Raw genomic sequence first — 18,601 nt, forward strand, 5'->3', positions numbered from 1 at the left:
TTGAGAATAAATAAACAAAGACACAATGGCTTATGAGTCCCATACTTGTGGTAGCATGACCTTCTCTTAAGCCTGTGCATAAGCAATCTGACACTGGAAGCGAGCCGCTAGGATACCAGTTTGTGACTGTTGATCCTGGATGCAGGGAGGATTTATCACAGAATCTTAACTGCATTTTTTATTTAGTCGCTCTGCTTTTAGTGGAAGTGTTGATGGTTGAATGGGTTGTAAAGAAACTGCACCTGTTTTCTGTGAAACAGGCTATAAACTTGATCTGCGTCAAGTTAAGGTGACAAGATGAGGTTGCCTTACAGGCTTACAGATACAGGTTTAACTCAATGTCAATAAGAATGTTTTTCTTATATTGATTCATTCAAAATGTTTCCAAATCTTCAAATCCTAATTATCAAATGATCTTGACGTATCAATTATCTCATAGTCTACCTGTGCCTGCGTGTTACACTGCAGGTGAAACTACACCAGCACCAGTGTAAATGTAGTTTTCCCCCGGTGTCACGTGTAGAACATGCAAAGCAGCAGTAAACACACAAAAACCACAGTGGTTGCTGCATCCTGCAGATTTGCTGCTTCCATCATTCCCTCTGAGAGTTGTAACTGCCTGTCTGGGAAGGTGGGTGTGGGGGGGTTGATGTCACTGATGCTTTCCGGTGCGCTGCTCCTGTAATGGAGTCAATTTAGCTCCACGCTGAGCCGTTTCTGTCCAGCCTCACCCCATGAAGGACACATTAGTCCCCTCGCCCTCCATCCCACCATCTTGTTTTCTTCTCTCATCTCTCTCCTTTACTTTCTGCTGCTTCCTCTGATCTTTCTCTCCACGCCTCTCCCACTTTATATCATATATCCCTACATGTATATTTTGTTTTCTGTGCCAAAGTTCATCCCACCTCTCCTCTCCTGTGCTGCAATAAATAAGCTCCACCTCGACAATGATACCGTCCTGCATGAGGATACGAGCATGATTATACTACAGTCAAATGAACACTGCAGCGAAAAGAGATTAAATGCTAATCGGTGGCACTAAGAGTAGCGATAGGGCTCAGAGAAATGCCTACACCACAATCACACATAGACACAACCTTGTAAACACATATCCCTGTAGCCTGAGAGTGTATTTTGGAATAAAGTAAACATGACTTTCACTGGGTTGTTCAGTTTCTTGGAAGCAGTTGTGTGGGAGTGCATTGTATTTAAACGCCCCACTATCTGAGGCGAGCACTCCCTCTGACTCCTTTGAAGCTGCTTCACCTTTAACCCCAGACAAGTTTCATATTCTCTCTGAACATTTTTGGGGAAAAAAACAACAACTGTACTTTAACCAAGAGCATAAACACAAGTTGCCATCCATTAAAGTGCACCACAGACATTCCCATCACCAGAAGTATGCAGTATTTTCCTATTGCTCTGCTTTAGCCAGAGTTCCATGAGCTTATTAATACACACCAGTCACACCCATCCAGCCTCCAACTCCATCCCCTCCATCTCTGTCTCTTGCATGACTACACAAAGAGGGGATTAAGTTATCAGGACGATAAAGTGATATCCATACACTTCTGTAGCTGCGCTAAATTTGACTTGTCACAGTGGAAACTGAACTTTAAATAGCCCACTCTATGTTTATGCCAGATTAGTAGTGCCACACGCACGGCTCACTTGCTAATTTGCCTAAGATGTCTTAGGCGGTTGCATCAGATTAGGTGGTGTGATGACTTGCACTCTTGCTGCACGAGCCTGTGGGTTTGTCATTCAGAGTTCACTCAGGGGTAGAGGAAGCACAAACAAGCAGGGTCACATTCTAAAAACAACAAATTCAGGCTCTATTTCAATTGCATGAAATATTAACTAGCTCTAAGTACAAACATAACATACTATTTGGGATGATAGAGGTTACACGCAGTGTCCTCGACAGGGGGAGAGGTAAAATGCAGGGCAGTTTTCTCTGCTGGATGGAAGAGCTGAGGATAGTGGGTGGGCGTGTAGGTGGCATCAGGGGAAGAAAAAGAAGAGGGAAAAAGATGAAGCTGCAGGATTGAGAAGTTAATGAAAATAATTAAAAAGGGGATTTAAAGAATTTATGTGTTTTATGGCATCAATAAATTATGGGTACAGGTACAGTGAATCACTGCCCCACATTCCAGTTTGCATATTCCCTGATGTGTAGACAGCTCAGTGTCCCAGTCCCAAATCGAACCTGACACCTTGACTTAGTCAGCTAAATGCACCCATGTTTAGTATATACATGAAGAAAGATATAAGATACAACCTAAACTCTAAACTTTAAAATTAAGAGAAACTACCAGGACTGGTCAGGTTCACGTGAAGGAGGAGAGTCAGTAAGATGGGAGATTACTGTACATCCATGGTCAGGGAAATGGACAGGCTTTTTTATTGTGCTACTGTACAAATCAAGAGTGGAACATGTGCTCTGCATTGAGTGGTGCACTTTAAGGCGCAGGCTGAACACACATGGTGTCATTAAAAATTTACCTCAATCTGCAGTGACCAGGAGAGAGAGCGGGAGTCGCCAAACACAACATTATTTAATTTGACAGCAATATTGATAAAACATTTGGATCGAACCAAGCATCAAATAAATAGAGTTAGGAAATTATTTATGGAATATCGATTGTTGTAGTGTGTTTTTCTCCCATATTCAGTCTTCCACAGTATGTGGCCGAGCAACAAACACTGTGAGGGAGTCTGGCTGCAGTTGCAAGCAGGAGAGGAGAGGAGACGAGCCCCGAAGCTATCTGTAAAGTCTTGTGGATGGGAGCCACCTCCCTGTTATGGTCACAGAGTCACAACCCTTAACCAAAGTACCATCCCTGTGAAGCTGCGTCTATGGCTGTCCTTCATAATAGGCTTTTATCCCTCCAACTACTGCAGTCTGTTATTCTGAAACATTGTCACTCAACTCTCTCTCTGCTTGTGGTATTTCCCTGTCATTGCTCTTTCTTTCCTTTTCTTTTCTTTAGCCAAAACTCCCTTTTAATGTCTGCAAGCACTTTGTTGCAATTCAAGTACACGTCCTGCTATCAATATTTCATGTCAAAATGCATCTCCCTTAACTCCTCCTTTCTAATAGCGCCTCGCCGGTGCCACCAGATACAAATGAGTGCTTTGTCAGAGCAGGGGGCAGATATCTGCGGCTGATGAGAGTGGAGATTTCATTATCATACAATTCGAGCGCGTAGAGAAAAAAAACTGTCTCAGCAAAACCTTAGCTCAACCAGAGCTCATGTTTAATCGAAAGGACAACGAACTAAATGTGTTTGACATTTGCTATTGAGATGATATTTAATGTATTCTTGTAACTGGAGCCCCACACTTGCTGAGCACTTGAATTTCAACGTGCTTTGCATGATGCTGTCCATGCAATGTTCTACATGGTTGGATACAGTGTGCCGCATTTGCACTCTTACACGGTCATGCACACGTACAGTACACACGCACTATACCAACATGCAAGCAGTGTGCACTAATGCTTCCTGCCTGCTTTGCACACAGCATCTTTAACTACAGGGTCCTGTGGGGACCGATACGAAGACTCTTATACACCGCCTGTTTCTGCGGGCTACCCACCTGAAAACAGGCAGAAATGTGGCCACAAACACACACACACACATTATCAAATACAAATTAACCCGCATGTATGCTCCCACCCTCAAATACATGTGTGTATATCTTTGTTTTAACAATCGTATCGTCAGAGAGGATTTTGGACAATTCTGCAAAATCCAAAACAAAGTTATGGAAAAGATTGTGGCAAATAAGCATGTTTAAGGTATGGTTGAGTTCGGGCAACTCAAATACTTGCTTAAAGTTGGAGAAAGATGGTTGTTGCATTAAAAAAATATTATCTTTGCACTACGTAATAATAGCATTGATGGCTAATGTGTTAGCAAGTCTATTGACACTTCCAGGACATACAGAGCAGTACTGCATTACTGTAATATGTTCAGCAGGAAGTCGCTCACTTTTTTGTTTTCCATGAAACAGCTGCCTGCTGCTGCAATACAACGCTGATGTGAGGGTGTAAAATCAAAATCAGTAAGCCAAAAGATGCTAAAATGTGCCGTAGAGTTGAGGGCGGATACAAAATTGGGTGATAATTGTCTGTGGGTTTGTCACTACAAGCAACGTCTTTCCCATTACAATTATTATTACAATTATGATCTGACCTATTGTTAATAAAAAAAGATAGTGTTTAAAACAGCTTGGAGTTAAAGCAACATCCATTTTTTAAACATGTTCACCTCCACCTGTCCCTGTCCCTGTTCTGATTTTTGTTCACCCTTGAGTCAGAAAAGCCAATCGCTCCAGATTAGGCCATGAACCCCGGGCAATACACAGTGTCCCTCAACATCTCTAAGCCTCTGCTTGGCCTTCTATCAGACAGGCTAAACAGACAACCGTAATGAGCCCGCTTTTGGCCTTGTTTAGCTTTAATCTGGTGTTTGCCAGCGATGCTAATTGATTCACCATCGTCATGAGCGTGTGATTGTTGCGTTGAGAAGCAGACGGGACGTCGTAGCTGACACTACGTCGTATGGCTTTCATTTCTGTCCTCAGACTCTGTGGTGTAGTCAGAGGGGATTATTGCAGCAGCACATCATGTTGGGGGTGTGTCTGCCTGTCAGTCAGACAGACAGAAGGCTGTATTTATACCTCTCACCAGAGTTAATCCTAGCAAGTAGACAGACTTGGACTCAATTAGGAAAAGAGCAATTTGTTGAATTTTCTTGTGTTCAGCAAGACAAATTACACCGCCCTGATTAAATCGGTGCACCTCTTATACACAGCGAAATGTTAAACATTTTGAAATGAATATTTATTAAACTTTTAAACTATTAAACATAAACAGCATTCCTCTGTCCCAACTTTCCGCCGCCAAAGTGTGTGCTGTTTCTCCTGGCACATTCCTCCAACTCTGAGGAGATCCATCAGCTGAAAGAACCTGTTAATCTGGTGGTAAACTCACAGATATAAGAGCAGTGAGTGACTCTCAAGTGGAGGCATCAGACAAAAATAAAAAATAAATAGAAGTTTTAATGTTAAATAAATTGACACGTCAAGAGAAATACAGATAAATATGAATCCTTTGATGAATACATCCCACTACCTCAGCAGCTGCCTGAGAGGGAAAGTGATCTTTCAAGTTAACAAAATTGCTGCCTAAGGAGTGGAAATGAAACCGACGCAGTGTTTTTCTTTCATCTGTCTTCATCTGAATATTTCTCAGTCGGTGGTGTCTGTGCATATCTGTGTATGTACTCTTGTGTGCTTGAGACTACTTTAAAATTCAATTAATATGCCCTCTGAGACATACATACACAGGCACACAAAGCCAAAAGGTCATGCTGGAAGTGCGTCACTTGATAAAATTCCACATCTTAACTAGAATTAAAGGCCAGGATTTTGTCAGCTGTGACATGTGAAGAAAGGGAATAAATACATATTGAAGTATTAACAGAGCAGATGAATCATGCATCTAAGGGTGGATGATTCAATGCCTTACCCGATTTAATACTTCACATTATAATCTGCATTAGCCTTTACCCTTTCACAATGCAGCTATATGTCTAAATGAGACTTCCTAATCCCTTCCTGTATTCCCAGATACTAACCAGCGAAGATAAAAATCTAGATTTTCAGGTTTTATTTTCTGCATGATTGCACACACGGCTGCTTACTCACGCTCAGTGTGTTGTGAAGTGGTGAGACTGGACGCCTTGTTGGTATTTTTAGAAGTAATCTTTCCTTTACATCTGCCTTTAAATGTTAAGCATTTATAATGCTAAGCTTAATGATATCTATCTGTGGCATAAGATGACTTTTATGGCAACATTAATGCAGTTTTAAAGCGGTATTAGTGTGATCCAAATAGAGCGAGACTACTGACGGTAGAGTGGGTGAAAGCAACCACTCAAAAAGGCGAGAATAGCAACACTGGAAACGTGACAAAGGCCGGTGCTACTTTGCCTTGTATCAACAGTCATTCATCAACATTAGTATTGTTATTCGCATTCAGGCCCCTTATTCAATACCTTGGAACAGGAGGTGAAAACTCGGGATGCTTAAGGGTGCTAGGTGGCCTTTAGATACTGTCACGCTACTTAAGGGGGATTTATTGCAAAACAAGTATACTTTAAAAATCTTTAGTTGGGTCAATTCCAGAAGCAGCGGCCAGCACCGGTAAGTCTGGGTGCAAGGACTTGTTTGGATGATTCATATCCCAGCATACATTGTAAATTAAATATATATGGGTGGGAGAAGTCCCATAAATGTTTATTAGTTTGAAATGAAAGAATGTCTGGAAAGATGGGAGAGAAGAGACTTAAGAGGAAACGAGTGATATGGGAGCAAGGGTAAACGATTGGAGGACACTGAGGTAAGATGAAGGGCAGAGAAGAATAGGTAAATAAGCATATTTCACACCAGAGATGTGCATAATCAATGAAGGGTATTAAGAGAATCAACTTACCAGTGAGTCACTGAAGGTGACTCACATAAAAAAAAGAGCTGAGCTGCTGTAAAAGTAGCAACAAGTTCAGAAAAAAATAACTATAAAAATCCAGACATAAATACACAACATCTGCTGGAGCCGAGGGAGTGAAACAGCAAATATCAGAAACACTTTAAAAGCATCAGCACAACCAAAGTGTGCTAGGCGGATGGTGTTTCTTGGTTGACACTTGCACTGTACATACTACACAGCCTTGTATTCTGAAATACAACCAGACAGTTGGGCCTTTCAACACAGCGGTCAATACTGACAGTCATCCTATCGATTGGCAAGGCTTCAACCAAATGTCAACACCCAACAGACCAAAATCTCCCATGATCCTGCAATAATGGAGGACAGATCCTTCTTTAGCTGGCAGTACCCGATAAAAAATGTTGCTGTCATATTTCTGACAACACCAGAAAATGTCCAGAGCTACCAGTCTTTTTTAAAACTTTGTGGACACATACATGTCTGACTACAGACTGGGGACCAGACCCACATCTGCACCTACAGCTCACCAGAGAAAAGCAGAAGGCCAAATGACCTTTCGGTGTGTCAGACACTGATCCTTTGGCCCATTGCTTGGCTTCCTGACATTGACACATTGACATTGGCACGTGCTCTGAGTGAGTGTCTTCAGCCCTGTTTGCCCTCAGGCCAGCCGTGTCTTTTCCTCCAATGGCAGTAAGCTGATTACAATCACACTAGGGAGCTGAAGGACAGTATCAATACTTTTTGTCACCTCATCTCACTAAATGATTAGTTAAAACAGATGGACAGCTCCAGTTGAGTGCACATTTAGTGATGTGTTTCACTGATTTACAAATTTTATGAATGGGTTCGATAAAAACTGAATGGCACAGGATGCATAGAACATATATGGTTGTTCATTTTTATCTAATATTTCACACGCTACTGTTAGGGGGATTAAAGCTGTAACCTTTAGGTACAAAGAGGTTTCCGTTAACTCTAGGGACATTGCACTCCATTTAGTGATTTGATCAAACTTTTGTTAAATCCTTTTGCTTAAAATGATTGTAAAAACAACAAGTTGGTGGAATCCAACATGATATCTTTCACCTCATTCTAATCAAAATATATCGTGAAATAAATGTAATTTGTGTTTTAAGACTAGTGAAGTTAGTTGTTAGGTTGTACCAAATGCTAACGTCAGCATTCTAACTTGCTCACAATGAAAACGCTAATATGATGATGTTAAACAATGTTACCCATGTTCACCCTCTTAGTTTCAGCATGTAAGCATGCTAACATTTACTTATTAGTGGTAAAAACAATGTTCAGCTGGGGCTGGATGAAATGTCATTAGTTTGAAAGGCATTTGGACAACTTAAAATTTTGATCTGCTGGTGGCGCTAGAGAAAAAACGTCAGGGTATCACCAAACAAAAACCCATTCATTCTCTGGACATCATGTATATATCTGTAGTTGTTGAGATAATTCTGTCTTAACCAAAGTGGTGGACTGACCAGCAGACACTGGCCCATATCTCATAGTAAAGAAACTCTTAAAACCAGCACAAATATCTCCTGCTAAAGGCAGAATTGTTAATTAATGGACTTAAACTTTTATGGCTGAATATGAGAATACACTATTTAGGATAGTGCCTTATTGATGTCAGATATAGAGGATCTGAAATTTAAGGTGGATTAAAGCATTTGAAGCCAGGCAGAGTTAGTGTGGTCAGCACTGAAGAACTCCTGTGGTTCAGCAGAAGACGCGGGATGCCCACACGGACCTCAAAAAGCAGGAAACATAATCATTTCTTCTGTCACTTCCCGGGGTGCGGGGAGACAGCAAACAGCTGGCAGCACAGCCCACAGTGACGGCAACAGCATGATGACACAAGAGAAAAGCGAGGCGAGAAAGAGGGGAAGACAATGTATGAAAATGGAGGCGGTCCAACTGAGGAGCATGAACAGGAAAGGAGAGTTTCCGCTTTGTCAACCAGTATCCATGGGGCAATAGCTAACAAGTGGCTTTAACCCTTCTGAACCTCTAACTAATCCGCGCTATCTGTCTTTTTCTCTTATACGTCCTTAGAGTCTCTGTCGTAGAGCAGAGTTTTTTTAATTAATGTCTTATACCCCGACCAAACAAATTCCCTGTTCTGCTGCTGATGCTCTGGAGACCCTGTGATTGGCCTGAAGATGGAGAGCATGGCTGCAAGAAAGGCAGAGACACCATTCTTCTTCTTTCCGTCACATGAACACAAACTAAATTGAACTTAGAGAACAGATTCTTCCTTCTGGTTGGCAATTAAAATGAAAGTTATTTTAAGCTCATCATATCACACAGTAGCTCCTGCGCCAATTATGACTGTGTGTGAACTCATCCCGCCGCACTAAAGCAGGTAATTTCAGTTTCAGTATTCAAGCACTTAGTAGAAATTACACAAACAGAGAAGTACCGAAGACGCTACATCGGGAAAGAAGAAAACCATCCCATTGACAAAGCATACAATCTGAGGGCAGGTTTAGTGGGACCTGAGCTGTGCTGATAGTGTTTCCCCTACATTTGCATAAGGGGTTGGTTGTGGGGGCTGAGGTACCAGCTGCTCTGCCTCTCACACAGCCTGTATAGAGATGAATTGCTCCTTGGGTGTCGATAAGTCACCATGGCAGGCCCACCACGGTCACCATGGAGACTGCGCAAACACAGCATTTCCGAGGAAACAAGTAGAATGAAGTTGATTACAAATTAATTTTCTTTTTTCCTTTCAAGAGCTCCTTGGAGGGTTTTTCTTGGTCATAGGAGACTGCCAGGACTCCAAAGGATATCCCTTTTGTTAGTGAGGACGCACACGATGCCTCACTTGGTTTTGCTTCTCCACAAGTCATTTTTTAACATTGTCTGTATTGTTTGTTTATTTATCGCATGTAAAGCCGCTCACTTTTGTATCGAAAAGCAGCAGAACCCGTCTGTGCTGCAGGAAGTGGACATCCCCTGTGGAAGTACTTTTCCGACCACTGGTACTGAATCATAAACATGATTGATAAAGAGCCAAATGTAAAAACACCACAATGAATACCAATGCAATCTCATATCACTGCTTCCATGATGGAACGGTGGGCAAGTTCACAATTCAGCTTTCACCCTGCGAGGAAAACAGCAGCGAGATGAAGGGGCGCAGGAGGTCGCAGTTATATGAGGAAATTCAGGACTGTAGGGCGATGGTGATAAAAAAAGTGAATGTAAAAGGAGCTTATGAAAGCAGCTGGGGTAGTACAGGGAAAGGAAGAGAAGGATATTGAAAGAGAGACGGCATTGTGGAGAGTGAGGGGAACTCACTGTGTTGTGGCACCCACAGATAGCTGGCTCAGCAGTATTTGAAGGCTCTGAGATAAAGAGATGTGTGTGTGTGTGTCTGCATACGGGCACGTTCGTTCTTTTGCTGCACTTATGAAGGGCATAATTTGTGTACTATTGTATTGTTGTGCAGACTTGTGGAAGACATGCTGAGAATACATAGTGTGTGTTTGTGTGCAAAGGGGGTTCACCGAAGCACGTAATAGAGACCTGATGTTCAAAGTGTTTAGAATGATATTCTCTCCCCGCCAGCGCCCTTGTCTCTGCATCTCCCCCTATTTCTGATGCCTTCTGGGACGAGGAAAACAGAAAAAGACAGGGTGAGAAAACCTCACGAGGCAGCGGTGGAGGTAATGAGCAGGAGGACAGGGGTGAAGATGACGAAGGTAAGCGCAGGAAGCAACACATTAGCTTCTTACCCGGAGTGTCACTCATGCCGGTAGTGACAGCCAGCGCTGCTCGCTGCTGGTCCACAGCCACTCCCAGCCTCCGGTGGGATTTATGTCTCGCTTTGACGGTGCTCAAACTGGGGGCTTTTTTGCCAATTTCCCTCTCTTGGTCTTTTTGCAGGCTGAACAGGCATGATGTGTGAAACTCATTGTGTGCAACAAGAAATGGATAGGGTAATAAGTAGTGCTTACTCAAAGGGGAAACAATCAATATTTTTGCACTTAAAATTAGTGATAGTGATGAACACACAGAGAATTAACTTCTGAATCTGCAGTTACACTTAGCTCTATGGGGCTTTAAGCTTCTTTTTACTTATCTTTTGTTTTTTGGCATCAACCTAACATTGCTGAGGAGAGAGCAACAAAAACGCATAGATATGTGGAGATGTTGAGACATTTATTGGGTTAAGTGACAGGAATCATAATTGATTAATCATTCAAGTAATTTATCAAGACCAAATGCCAAACATTCACTAGTTCTGGCTTAAGAGTAATGAGAAATTGCTGCTTTTTTATCCTATATATCATGAAAAAATTATCTTTGAACTGTTGGTCGGACAAAAGAAGCTACTTTAAGGTCTCACCTTGGCCTCTGGAAAATTTATATCTGATATACTAAACAATGACTTGACAGATTAACGTATTAAGAAAAGAATCGTTGTTGCCTTAGTCATAACAGCTTTGCCCACTTAGGAAATGTGAGGGTGCATTCTGGGGATGACAGTAGAATTACTAATGAGGTCTCAGCCATCAGGCCTCTCACACCATCTGGCCTCTCATTAGCCTTGGCTTGTATTGGCCATGTTTTTTATATTAGACTTGTGCTAAAGTGAGTTTTTCTTGTTTTCCTAAAGTAACACTGAATCCAGTTTTGCCTGTTGCTTTCTCTCTCTTCTCTATTCCTTAAAGTGTGCAAATAACATAATGTATATTGGTCGCGGCTCATGATTTTCACTTAATGATGTCTTTATTCATGAAGCACCACATGAACGGTCAAGTGCAATAAGCCTTAAGACAGGCCGGTGGGCTCTGCAGGGACACCATTGCCGCTAAGCTGCATCCAGACTGTAATTCCTTCTCATGCAAGTTCCCACTGGTCATCATGAAAATGGATGAAAAAAAAAAGCAGCAGCAGGTTATTTGTGCAAAGCAAAGCAAAAGGAGAGAAGACGACGGATGTATGTTTTACAGTTACTGCACATATTAATCAATGAGCATGTGTGGAATTATTAAAATTGTGAAACGGCGTGGTTTCAACAGATCAATTTTTAGCAGCATCAATAGCTCTATCTTGTTCATCTTCAACAACTTCCTTTGCCTCACTTCAAATGTTCCCTTTCAACCCTGCGGGTGAAAACTCACAGATACAACGCTTTAGTCAGATCAATAAAGGTCTGCAGTGTCCTAACCTCCTCTTCATTTTAAACATGACCTTGGGATATCGCTGCTGGAAAACCCAAAAGAGATCAAGTGTGCCTCTTAACAGTGAAGGATTATCGAACACAGGCATTTTCAGAGCATTTAAATTAAGAAAAGCTTTTATGATATGAACTGCTGATTTAATGTTCCCCTTTTGTATGATTTGGCACATACATTTTTTTTTCCGCACATACAGTGGTCTATCAACGCTATCAGAAATCAAATGCACTCGCAGCGTAAGTGTAAAACCGAGCTACAAGACATCAGTCCACAGATCTGAAGGTGATCATAGTGGTTCACAGCCAACAGATATCACAATCCCAGTCGCGTGCTGCGCTATTGTTATGAAAGTTGATATTTGCTGCTTAGTAACATAACCATAAATTCAAACAGCACCAACTGAGTGGAAAGAGCTCTACCCACTGCTTACACCACTCGAGCAGTTTGCTGTCCATATGAGGAAATTTGTGTTTAGAGTAAGGAAATAGCAGAACAAACTAGCGAGTACATACAACAAATCAGACACTTTTCACGAAAACAATAGAAGGCAAGGTTACAAATGAATCAGCTAGAGTATACAAGTTATGAAACTGGCAACAGAGTGCATTATGGAGGCACTTTCACTATCACTTCAACCCCATTATTATATAATAACTATTTCTGCTCCGAACCATTACAGAGCTGATTTCCACTTAAGAGAAGCCTTATGTTGCAGGTGACTTCGGCGCTGGACAAGGGTACTGGGTTAAAGTGTGTCCTGTTAAATCCAGATGATAAATGCTGCTGCCTCAGCCCATGCAGGGACTATAAGAACTCATGCCACCTATAATCTAGGAGGTTGTCTCTTATCTGATTATGATTGCGGGGTAAAGAGGATTTAGGTGCTGGTGCCTAAATGCTAGGCTGTACTGATTAGAGGCCCTCTGGAAGACTTATGTAACTTGGAGGCTGCAGGAGGGAAGATGGTGTGCTCTACCTAGATGACACTCCAACTCTCTTTGAATGCATCCTGATAACTTGCTAAAGGCCAAATAAGATAATGTATTATCTTATTTGGTTATGTTCAATGATAACCCCTACAGGGTGGCGTTGTTATCAGCTGCTCTGCTTCTGGCACAGAGGCATCACCTTGACAGGCTTTTGACCCACAAACACCAAAATCTGATTTCAAGTCAGCATCAAGGGGCCGGCTTTTCACAAAATAAGCAAAAAGTAACAAGCTGAGATTTTTTTTTTCTTCTCCATAGAATGCCAATGCGTATCGATTTAGCCCTCTGAAGACTGACCACAATCCATGCAGAGATGAAAGGCTGATAATGTAACACAAGGTAGCAGACCTGCTGCTTCAACCTGACCCCAGGGCTAAAAACTGGACAGAACATTTGACTTAACGCTGACTAAAGGCCTTCCTTCATTTTTCCACTCTCCCACTATCAGAAACTACATCAATACACACACACATGCCAAAATGCTTGCTTCAGTGCTATAAAAGCCTGGAAGGAAACAGACAGAGGGAGAGTTAGAGGCTGTCTGCAGTGATCGGGAACAACAGGCAGCTGTGGAGTTACAGTGTGCTCACTGAATTTGCTCTAACTGATTCGACAAATGAATCAACAAAACAAAATGGTGTAATGTGCATAAAGACAGATAAATGTTAAAAAACATTGCCATTTGAGGTGTCTGTTACAGTACTGTGTTATGCTACAGTTCCCTCACGTTGTGTCATCATCATAAACAGTGTCTGCGGTCGGTGGACTGACTCGAGTTGCCTCCAAGCGTGGGAGGACCAAAGAGCTCGAGTCTGCACCCATACAGGCCCATTGCTCAGCATTCCCACTAGCTTGACTGGATTATTAGATAAAGGGGAGAGTAATGGTGCACATCCACATTAAGAGCAGGCAGGAGGCTGGACATGGCTGATGTAGAGAGGAGGGGGGGGGGGTGGAAAACCCAACTTGAAATGTCTGGCAAGTAGAAACATTGATCTCTTTAAAATGCTCTGAATCCTCTGCCGTTAGTTTTCCCAGACTGCCCAGCCTGGAAGTGTAGAAACCCCCACACAGGGGAATGTTTTCTCATCTAGAAGCTTTGCATGAACACAAATCAAAATAAAGAGATGCTGGTCTTGCAAACTACGTTTTACATATATTACAACTGAGCAATGTAGGCATCCATGTAACACCTAGCATTAATGTATAATGCCAGGAACACTGTGACTCATTTGTTAATGCCGAAGCTCGCACTAAATCAGTAATTGTGTGGCAAACGGTTGGTGAGGTCGGGATATTTATTACACGATTCCTCCATTTCGTTGTGCTTACCTGAAAGAAATGCATCTAATTACATTTCCCGTCATGCTGACAAAAGAGGCCTCCAGTGGAAATACTAAGGCAGGCTACTACGTTTACATTAAAGCTATACGCACCAAGATCGGTTCTTTGCAGGAATGATGGCCATATATATATACGCAGGGAAAAGTCACTGTAATTGAGCAGTCCAGCAATTTGGATATGGCTTCCTTTTATGAGCTTGTGCTAAGTGTCTTTGCTGTACAATTAGACTCGTAACTCATCGTAAACAAAAGAGGGTCAGGGCAGGACAAAACCTTCTGGCTCAATATCAAGGATGAAATGTTCTACTGGATTAATATAAATGATAGCCCACAGTAAGCAAAAATCCAACCGAGGATATTTCAGGTGTCAAGATTCCTGTAGGTGTACACATACAGCATGAAGTCTTGCAAGATCTTGGGCCCTGGAGGCTCACCTGTGACAAGCAGAGCATCAGATAGAACTGGACACAAACTAAGTCCCTTCCTTTTCCTCTTAGGACGTGGGCACTCAAGCACAAGACACGCAGTACCACAAAGAAGCCACTGCATTAGCCAGTGTCCTTTTTGTTTTGACTATTTCATTCATTATTCATTGGGAAATGTTTGCAAAGATCCAGCTCAGCATCCCAAGGCGTAACTTACATGACTGCATCTCTTAAATCTCTCTCGCTCTCTCTCTCTCGCTCTCTCTCTCAGGGCTTTCCTAACCCTGGCCCGTATTCCCAATGCGAGCACGACTGTTATAGCTGATGAATGTAATCCTAGCTTGATTGACCCTGCTGAAAAGGTCGGTCCTCTCATGCGTAACCTTTATTTAAGGGCAAAAAGGGCCATAGGTGCTATATAGCAGCGCAATGGGGTCTAATATCTGATTAAGGCAGAGCACGAGAAAGGGAGAGAGAGAAAAAGACAGAGAGGGAGAGAGAATGTGTGTATGCCAGAAGACTCTGTGATTGCATTTGACAAAGGGCTCAGGTTGCTTTGTATAAAAGCGGATGGCTGTGTACCAGCCCAGTAATGGCATTTCCTTGGTCAAGGGCTTTCAAGGGTTCTTACTGCACGGTGCGTGCCCCTTAAAAGGTTTCCCTGACCTTGGGGAGCTGCCATCTGACGGTCGACGGCCCCGGCAGTCCATTTCCAAATGTTCTCTCAGCTGTAGATAACCACAGCGCGATCGCAAGGGTGAGCCATTAGAGTCCCGTTCAAGTTCTCCAGGTAGAGCACTAAGCGGAATGTCAATTTGAATTAGGGTGGGATTTCCCTTTAAGGTTTCACAGGCTTCCCCCACACGATAGTGAACAGGTCAGCAGTACTCAAGTGTTTCTGGAGAATGACTTTGACTGTACTGAAGAGGTAAATCACTCTTAAATATCACAGAGCGTATCAAATCACCCCACTGCTGTCACCTGATTTTGCCTTGAATAAGATAGAGGCAGCCTCCTTGTAATTGATTCTTGTGATATACAGCTAGAGGCGGAATACGATTATTAAGATGAGGTGGGATCCTTGTCAATCACAAATCACTGGTTGATTCAGAGTAAACAGGCCATGTAGGAATAATACAGGAAGGAAAAAAAAAACATATCTAGCAGGCTTATAAAGTGATCTGAAAGTTATGTAATCAGTATTGTATGTATCATATATCTTTCCCATTTTTAAAGCTGAATACTGCTCTACTAGCAGGATTTCAGAACTGCCTCAACCCTGCACAACACGTACAAATATCAGGAGATCCCTGATATCCCACAGAGAGGATTATCATACACACAAACATATACGCATACACACATACACACACACACACACACACACACACACACACACACACACACACACACACACACACACACACACACTCACAGACACACAGACAGGACACTGAGTTTATGATCCTGACATGGAATATAAACCCGGCCCTGCCCTGCACTACCACGATGATGAGATCAGCAAACTGGAGACCAAAGGTAAATTACCAGTGATTGGATTTAAGCAAGGGTGACCTTACTAATTGGGGAGCGAGTCAGAGTGGGGTTTGGATGAGGAGGAGGAGGAGGAGTCAAAAAAGAGATGTCATCATGTTACCAGGGGCAGCCTGGACATTGCTACACCATCATCTGATTTGTTTATGATTCATCATGTACATATGAAAACTGCACAAAACTGATGCAGCAGTCCTAAACATGTGGTACGTGGGGAGAAGCATTGATGACTACCTCATCAAACAGCATATATTGTCTCAAAGTTAGTATAGTAAACAGCTCTAGGAACAACAGTTTTCATTGATGCACCTGCAACCAACTTTTGCCAGGATTTCGCTGTCTCATCCAATCAGTGAGGAACACTGACACATAATAGCACTGCATGAGAAACAGACTTGACAGATCTCCACAGACTTACTTTATCCTTACAAAGAAAGCAACACTAGTACAAGCTGACGCACCTGGCAATTATTTTGTCAAAGCAAATAAAGTCTAAATCTAGCTCCTGCAGTGATTCGGCTACTAATTTATCACCGCCAGAACTATACATTTTATTTTTACAATTTTTGCATATCACACTCCTACTTCCAGTCCTCATGTTCTGCTTCTGTTCATCCATTACACGCACACAAATTGTTACCCAAATGCTGTAGCTTTCTCTATATTTAATCCATCTCTAACAACTGTTGCTACTTACAAAGATGGAAAGCAGACAGATGGCACAGGAAACCTGATGAGAGTACAGTGCACGCCTGTTGAAGATTCAAATTAACGAACTGGTGGTTATTTCTTAACAGGTGGGAGTAGGACTTTAATAAGGGTGCTTGTAATGCGTTGTGATCAAGGCAGAGTGTTCGGCTTTGAATGTGATCGGGAAATGTGAGATGGGGGCGGTGTGATCACACTTCCAGTTTCGGTTCCCTACCTTGGCAGCCACCGAGGAGCCGGGCTTCTCCAGGAGATCCCACAGCTTCTTCCTCTTGTCTGGGCAGCAGGTGTTGTCAAACTCTATCTCACCCTCTCTCTCCCTCATTGTCTCTGCCTCCCTCCGCAGCTCCTCATTCATCTGCTCTTTTTTCTGGTGGTAGCGGGCCTGGCAGCAGGACTCCAGGTAGATCTCGTCAATCCCCCAGTAGTCCAACTCCTGGCCAAAAGAAAGAGCACACATCTCCTCCATCATGTGTAGTTTGCCCGTGCGGTAAAAGTTCAGAATGGAGGTGAAGGCCCCCGGGTGCCGGTCGAAGAAGTATTCATTTTCGTTCAGGCTGTAGTCGTCGCACACTTCCATCAGGGACTCATGGGTGTTGCAGTCTCGAAGCTTGCCGAGCCGGGTCCTGGGTAGCCTGTCCAGGGTCCGCCAGAGGACCTCGTGGTTCAGACCCCCAACGTTAAGGCGGACTCTACGGGAGCGGGCTTTGGTGCGGATGATTTCGATGGGCTCCGGGGGCAGGGAGGGAGTGGTCCGGGTGTTGGTGGGCTTGAGCCCTGCTGGTCCAACCTTCTCAGCCATGGTGGTGGAAAAAGGAGACTTATTGGGGAAGAAGTCTCAAGATGACAAAAAAAAAAAGTCAAAAAGATTTTTACTATGTTGGATCCTCTTTAGGCAAGTCCCTCCATGGCTGAGGAAAAAAAAGAGACAGCTTGTTAACATCATTTGTTATGCTGTGGAAGCATTTTTCAAGGCAATAACATAAATCAGCTCTTTTCAAGCAGCACTAAAACAGTCACCTGTTACTGATTGTCAGTTGAAAATAGTAACAACTGTGCAGTGTTATTGATCCCTTTCATCACATTTCTAAGTGGGCAGGATCAATGATTTTGTTTTAACAGTCAATATGGCTGCTTTGATTTGCACTCCACTCCAGCACTGTTGTGGTTGTAGTGAGGCGATGAACTCCTGCTGGATGCAGCCCCGTCGGTCAAAAACGGGACTCAATGGCAGGTCAGGAAGCAAATGAAGTGAAAGAAGCCTCCAAACGCATGTTCTTAATGGAGGAGCCGCGTGTGAAGGCTATTTCTGGAGGCTCATTTAACTTATTTTCGAATATCTTTTCCCTTGCCACTTCTAGGCAATTATAATCACATTTTCTGACAAATATAAATTGCACATGAAAAGATCCACTGTGTGGTATTTTTAATTTTAACAGAATAATTGAAATGACCCCACACTGGGATAAGTCCTTAATAATATATAAAAAAAAAGTTGTAAACATTTGAGCAGCCAGGTTCCCATTATAATTAGGAATAGGGCTCACCATTGTGCATAATTGAGATAAGCAGATGTTTTTGAACGCAACAGTTTTAGTGACATTTGACACATTTATTTGTACCAAACATTGGCCACAAAAAAAACAAATTTTGCAATGAACATGGGCTAAAATGAGTAGATATAGGGCATCACATTGATAATCTGTATGTCTTGACTTAATAAATCCTAAAGCATTGCATCCTGTAACGCTACAACCTTGTTTTTTGGATTTCAGTAAGATTTTTCAAACCCAAACACCTTCTGTGTGGATTCCAGTTCAGTGTTCCACTCTGTTCAAAGTGTCCGAATAAAGAGGGACAT

At 42.5% G+C, this 18,601-nt stretch overlaps 1 protein-coding gene across 1 annotated transcript in view; it reads right to left on the reverse strand.

Moving 5' to 3' along the window:
* The window catches only part of kcnb2b (potassium voltage-gated channel subfamily B member 2b), a 73,510-nt gene extending 55,968 nt beyond the window's left edge, over positions 1-17,542 (reverse strand). The window contains exon 1 of the mRNA XM_054622689.1: positions 16,958-17,542. Within this exon, the coding sequence (XP_054478664.1) occupies positions 16,958-17,542 (585 nt within the window). The remainder of the gene's footprint in view (positions 1-16,957) is intronic.
* Between the last annotated feature and the right edge of the window lie 1,059 nt (positions 17,543-18,601).

This window comes from Anoplopoma fimbria, chromosome 21 (assembly GCF_027596085.1).
Source record: "Anoplopoma fimbria isolate UVic2021 breed Golden Eagle Sablefish chromosome 21, Afim_UVic_2022, whole genome shotgun sequence".
Taxonomy (NCBI): domain Eukaryota; kingdom Metazoa; phylum Chordata; class Actinopteri; order Perciformes; family Anoplopomatidae; genus Anoplopoma; species Anoplopoma fimbria.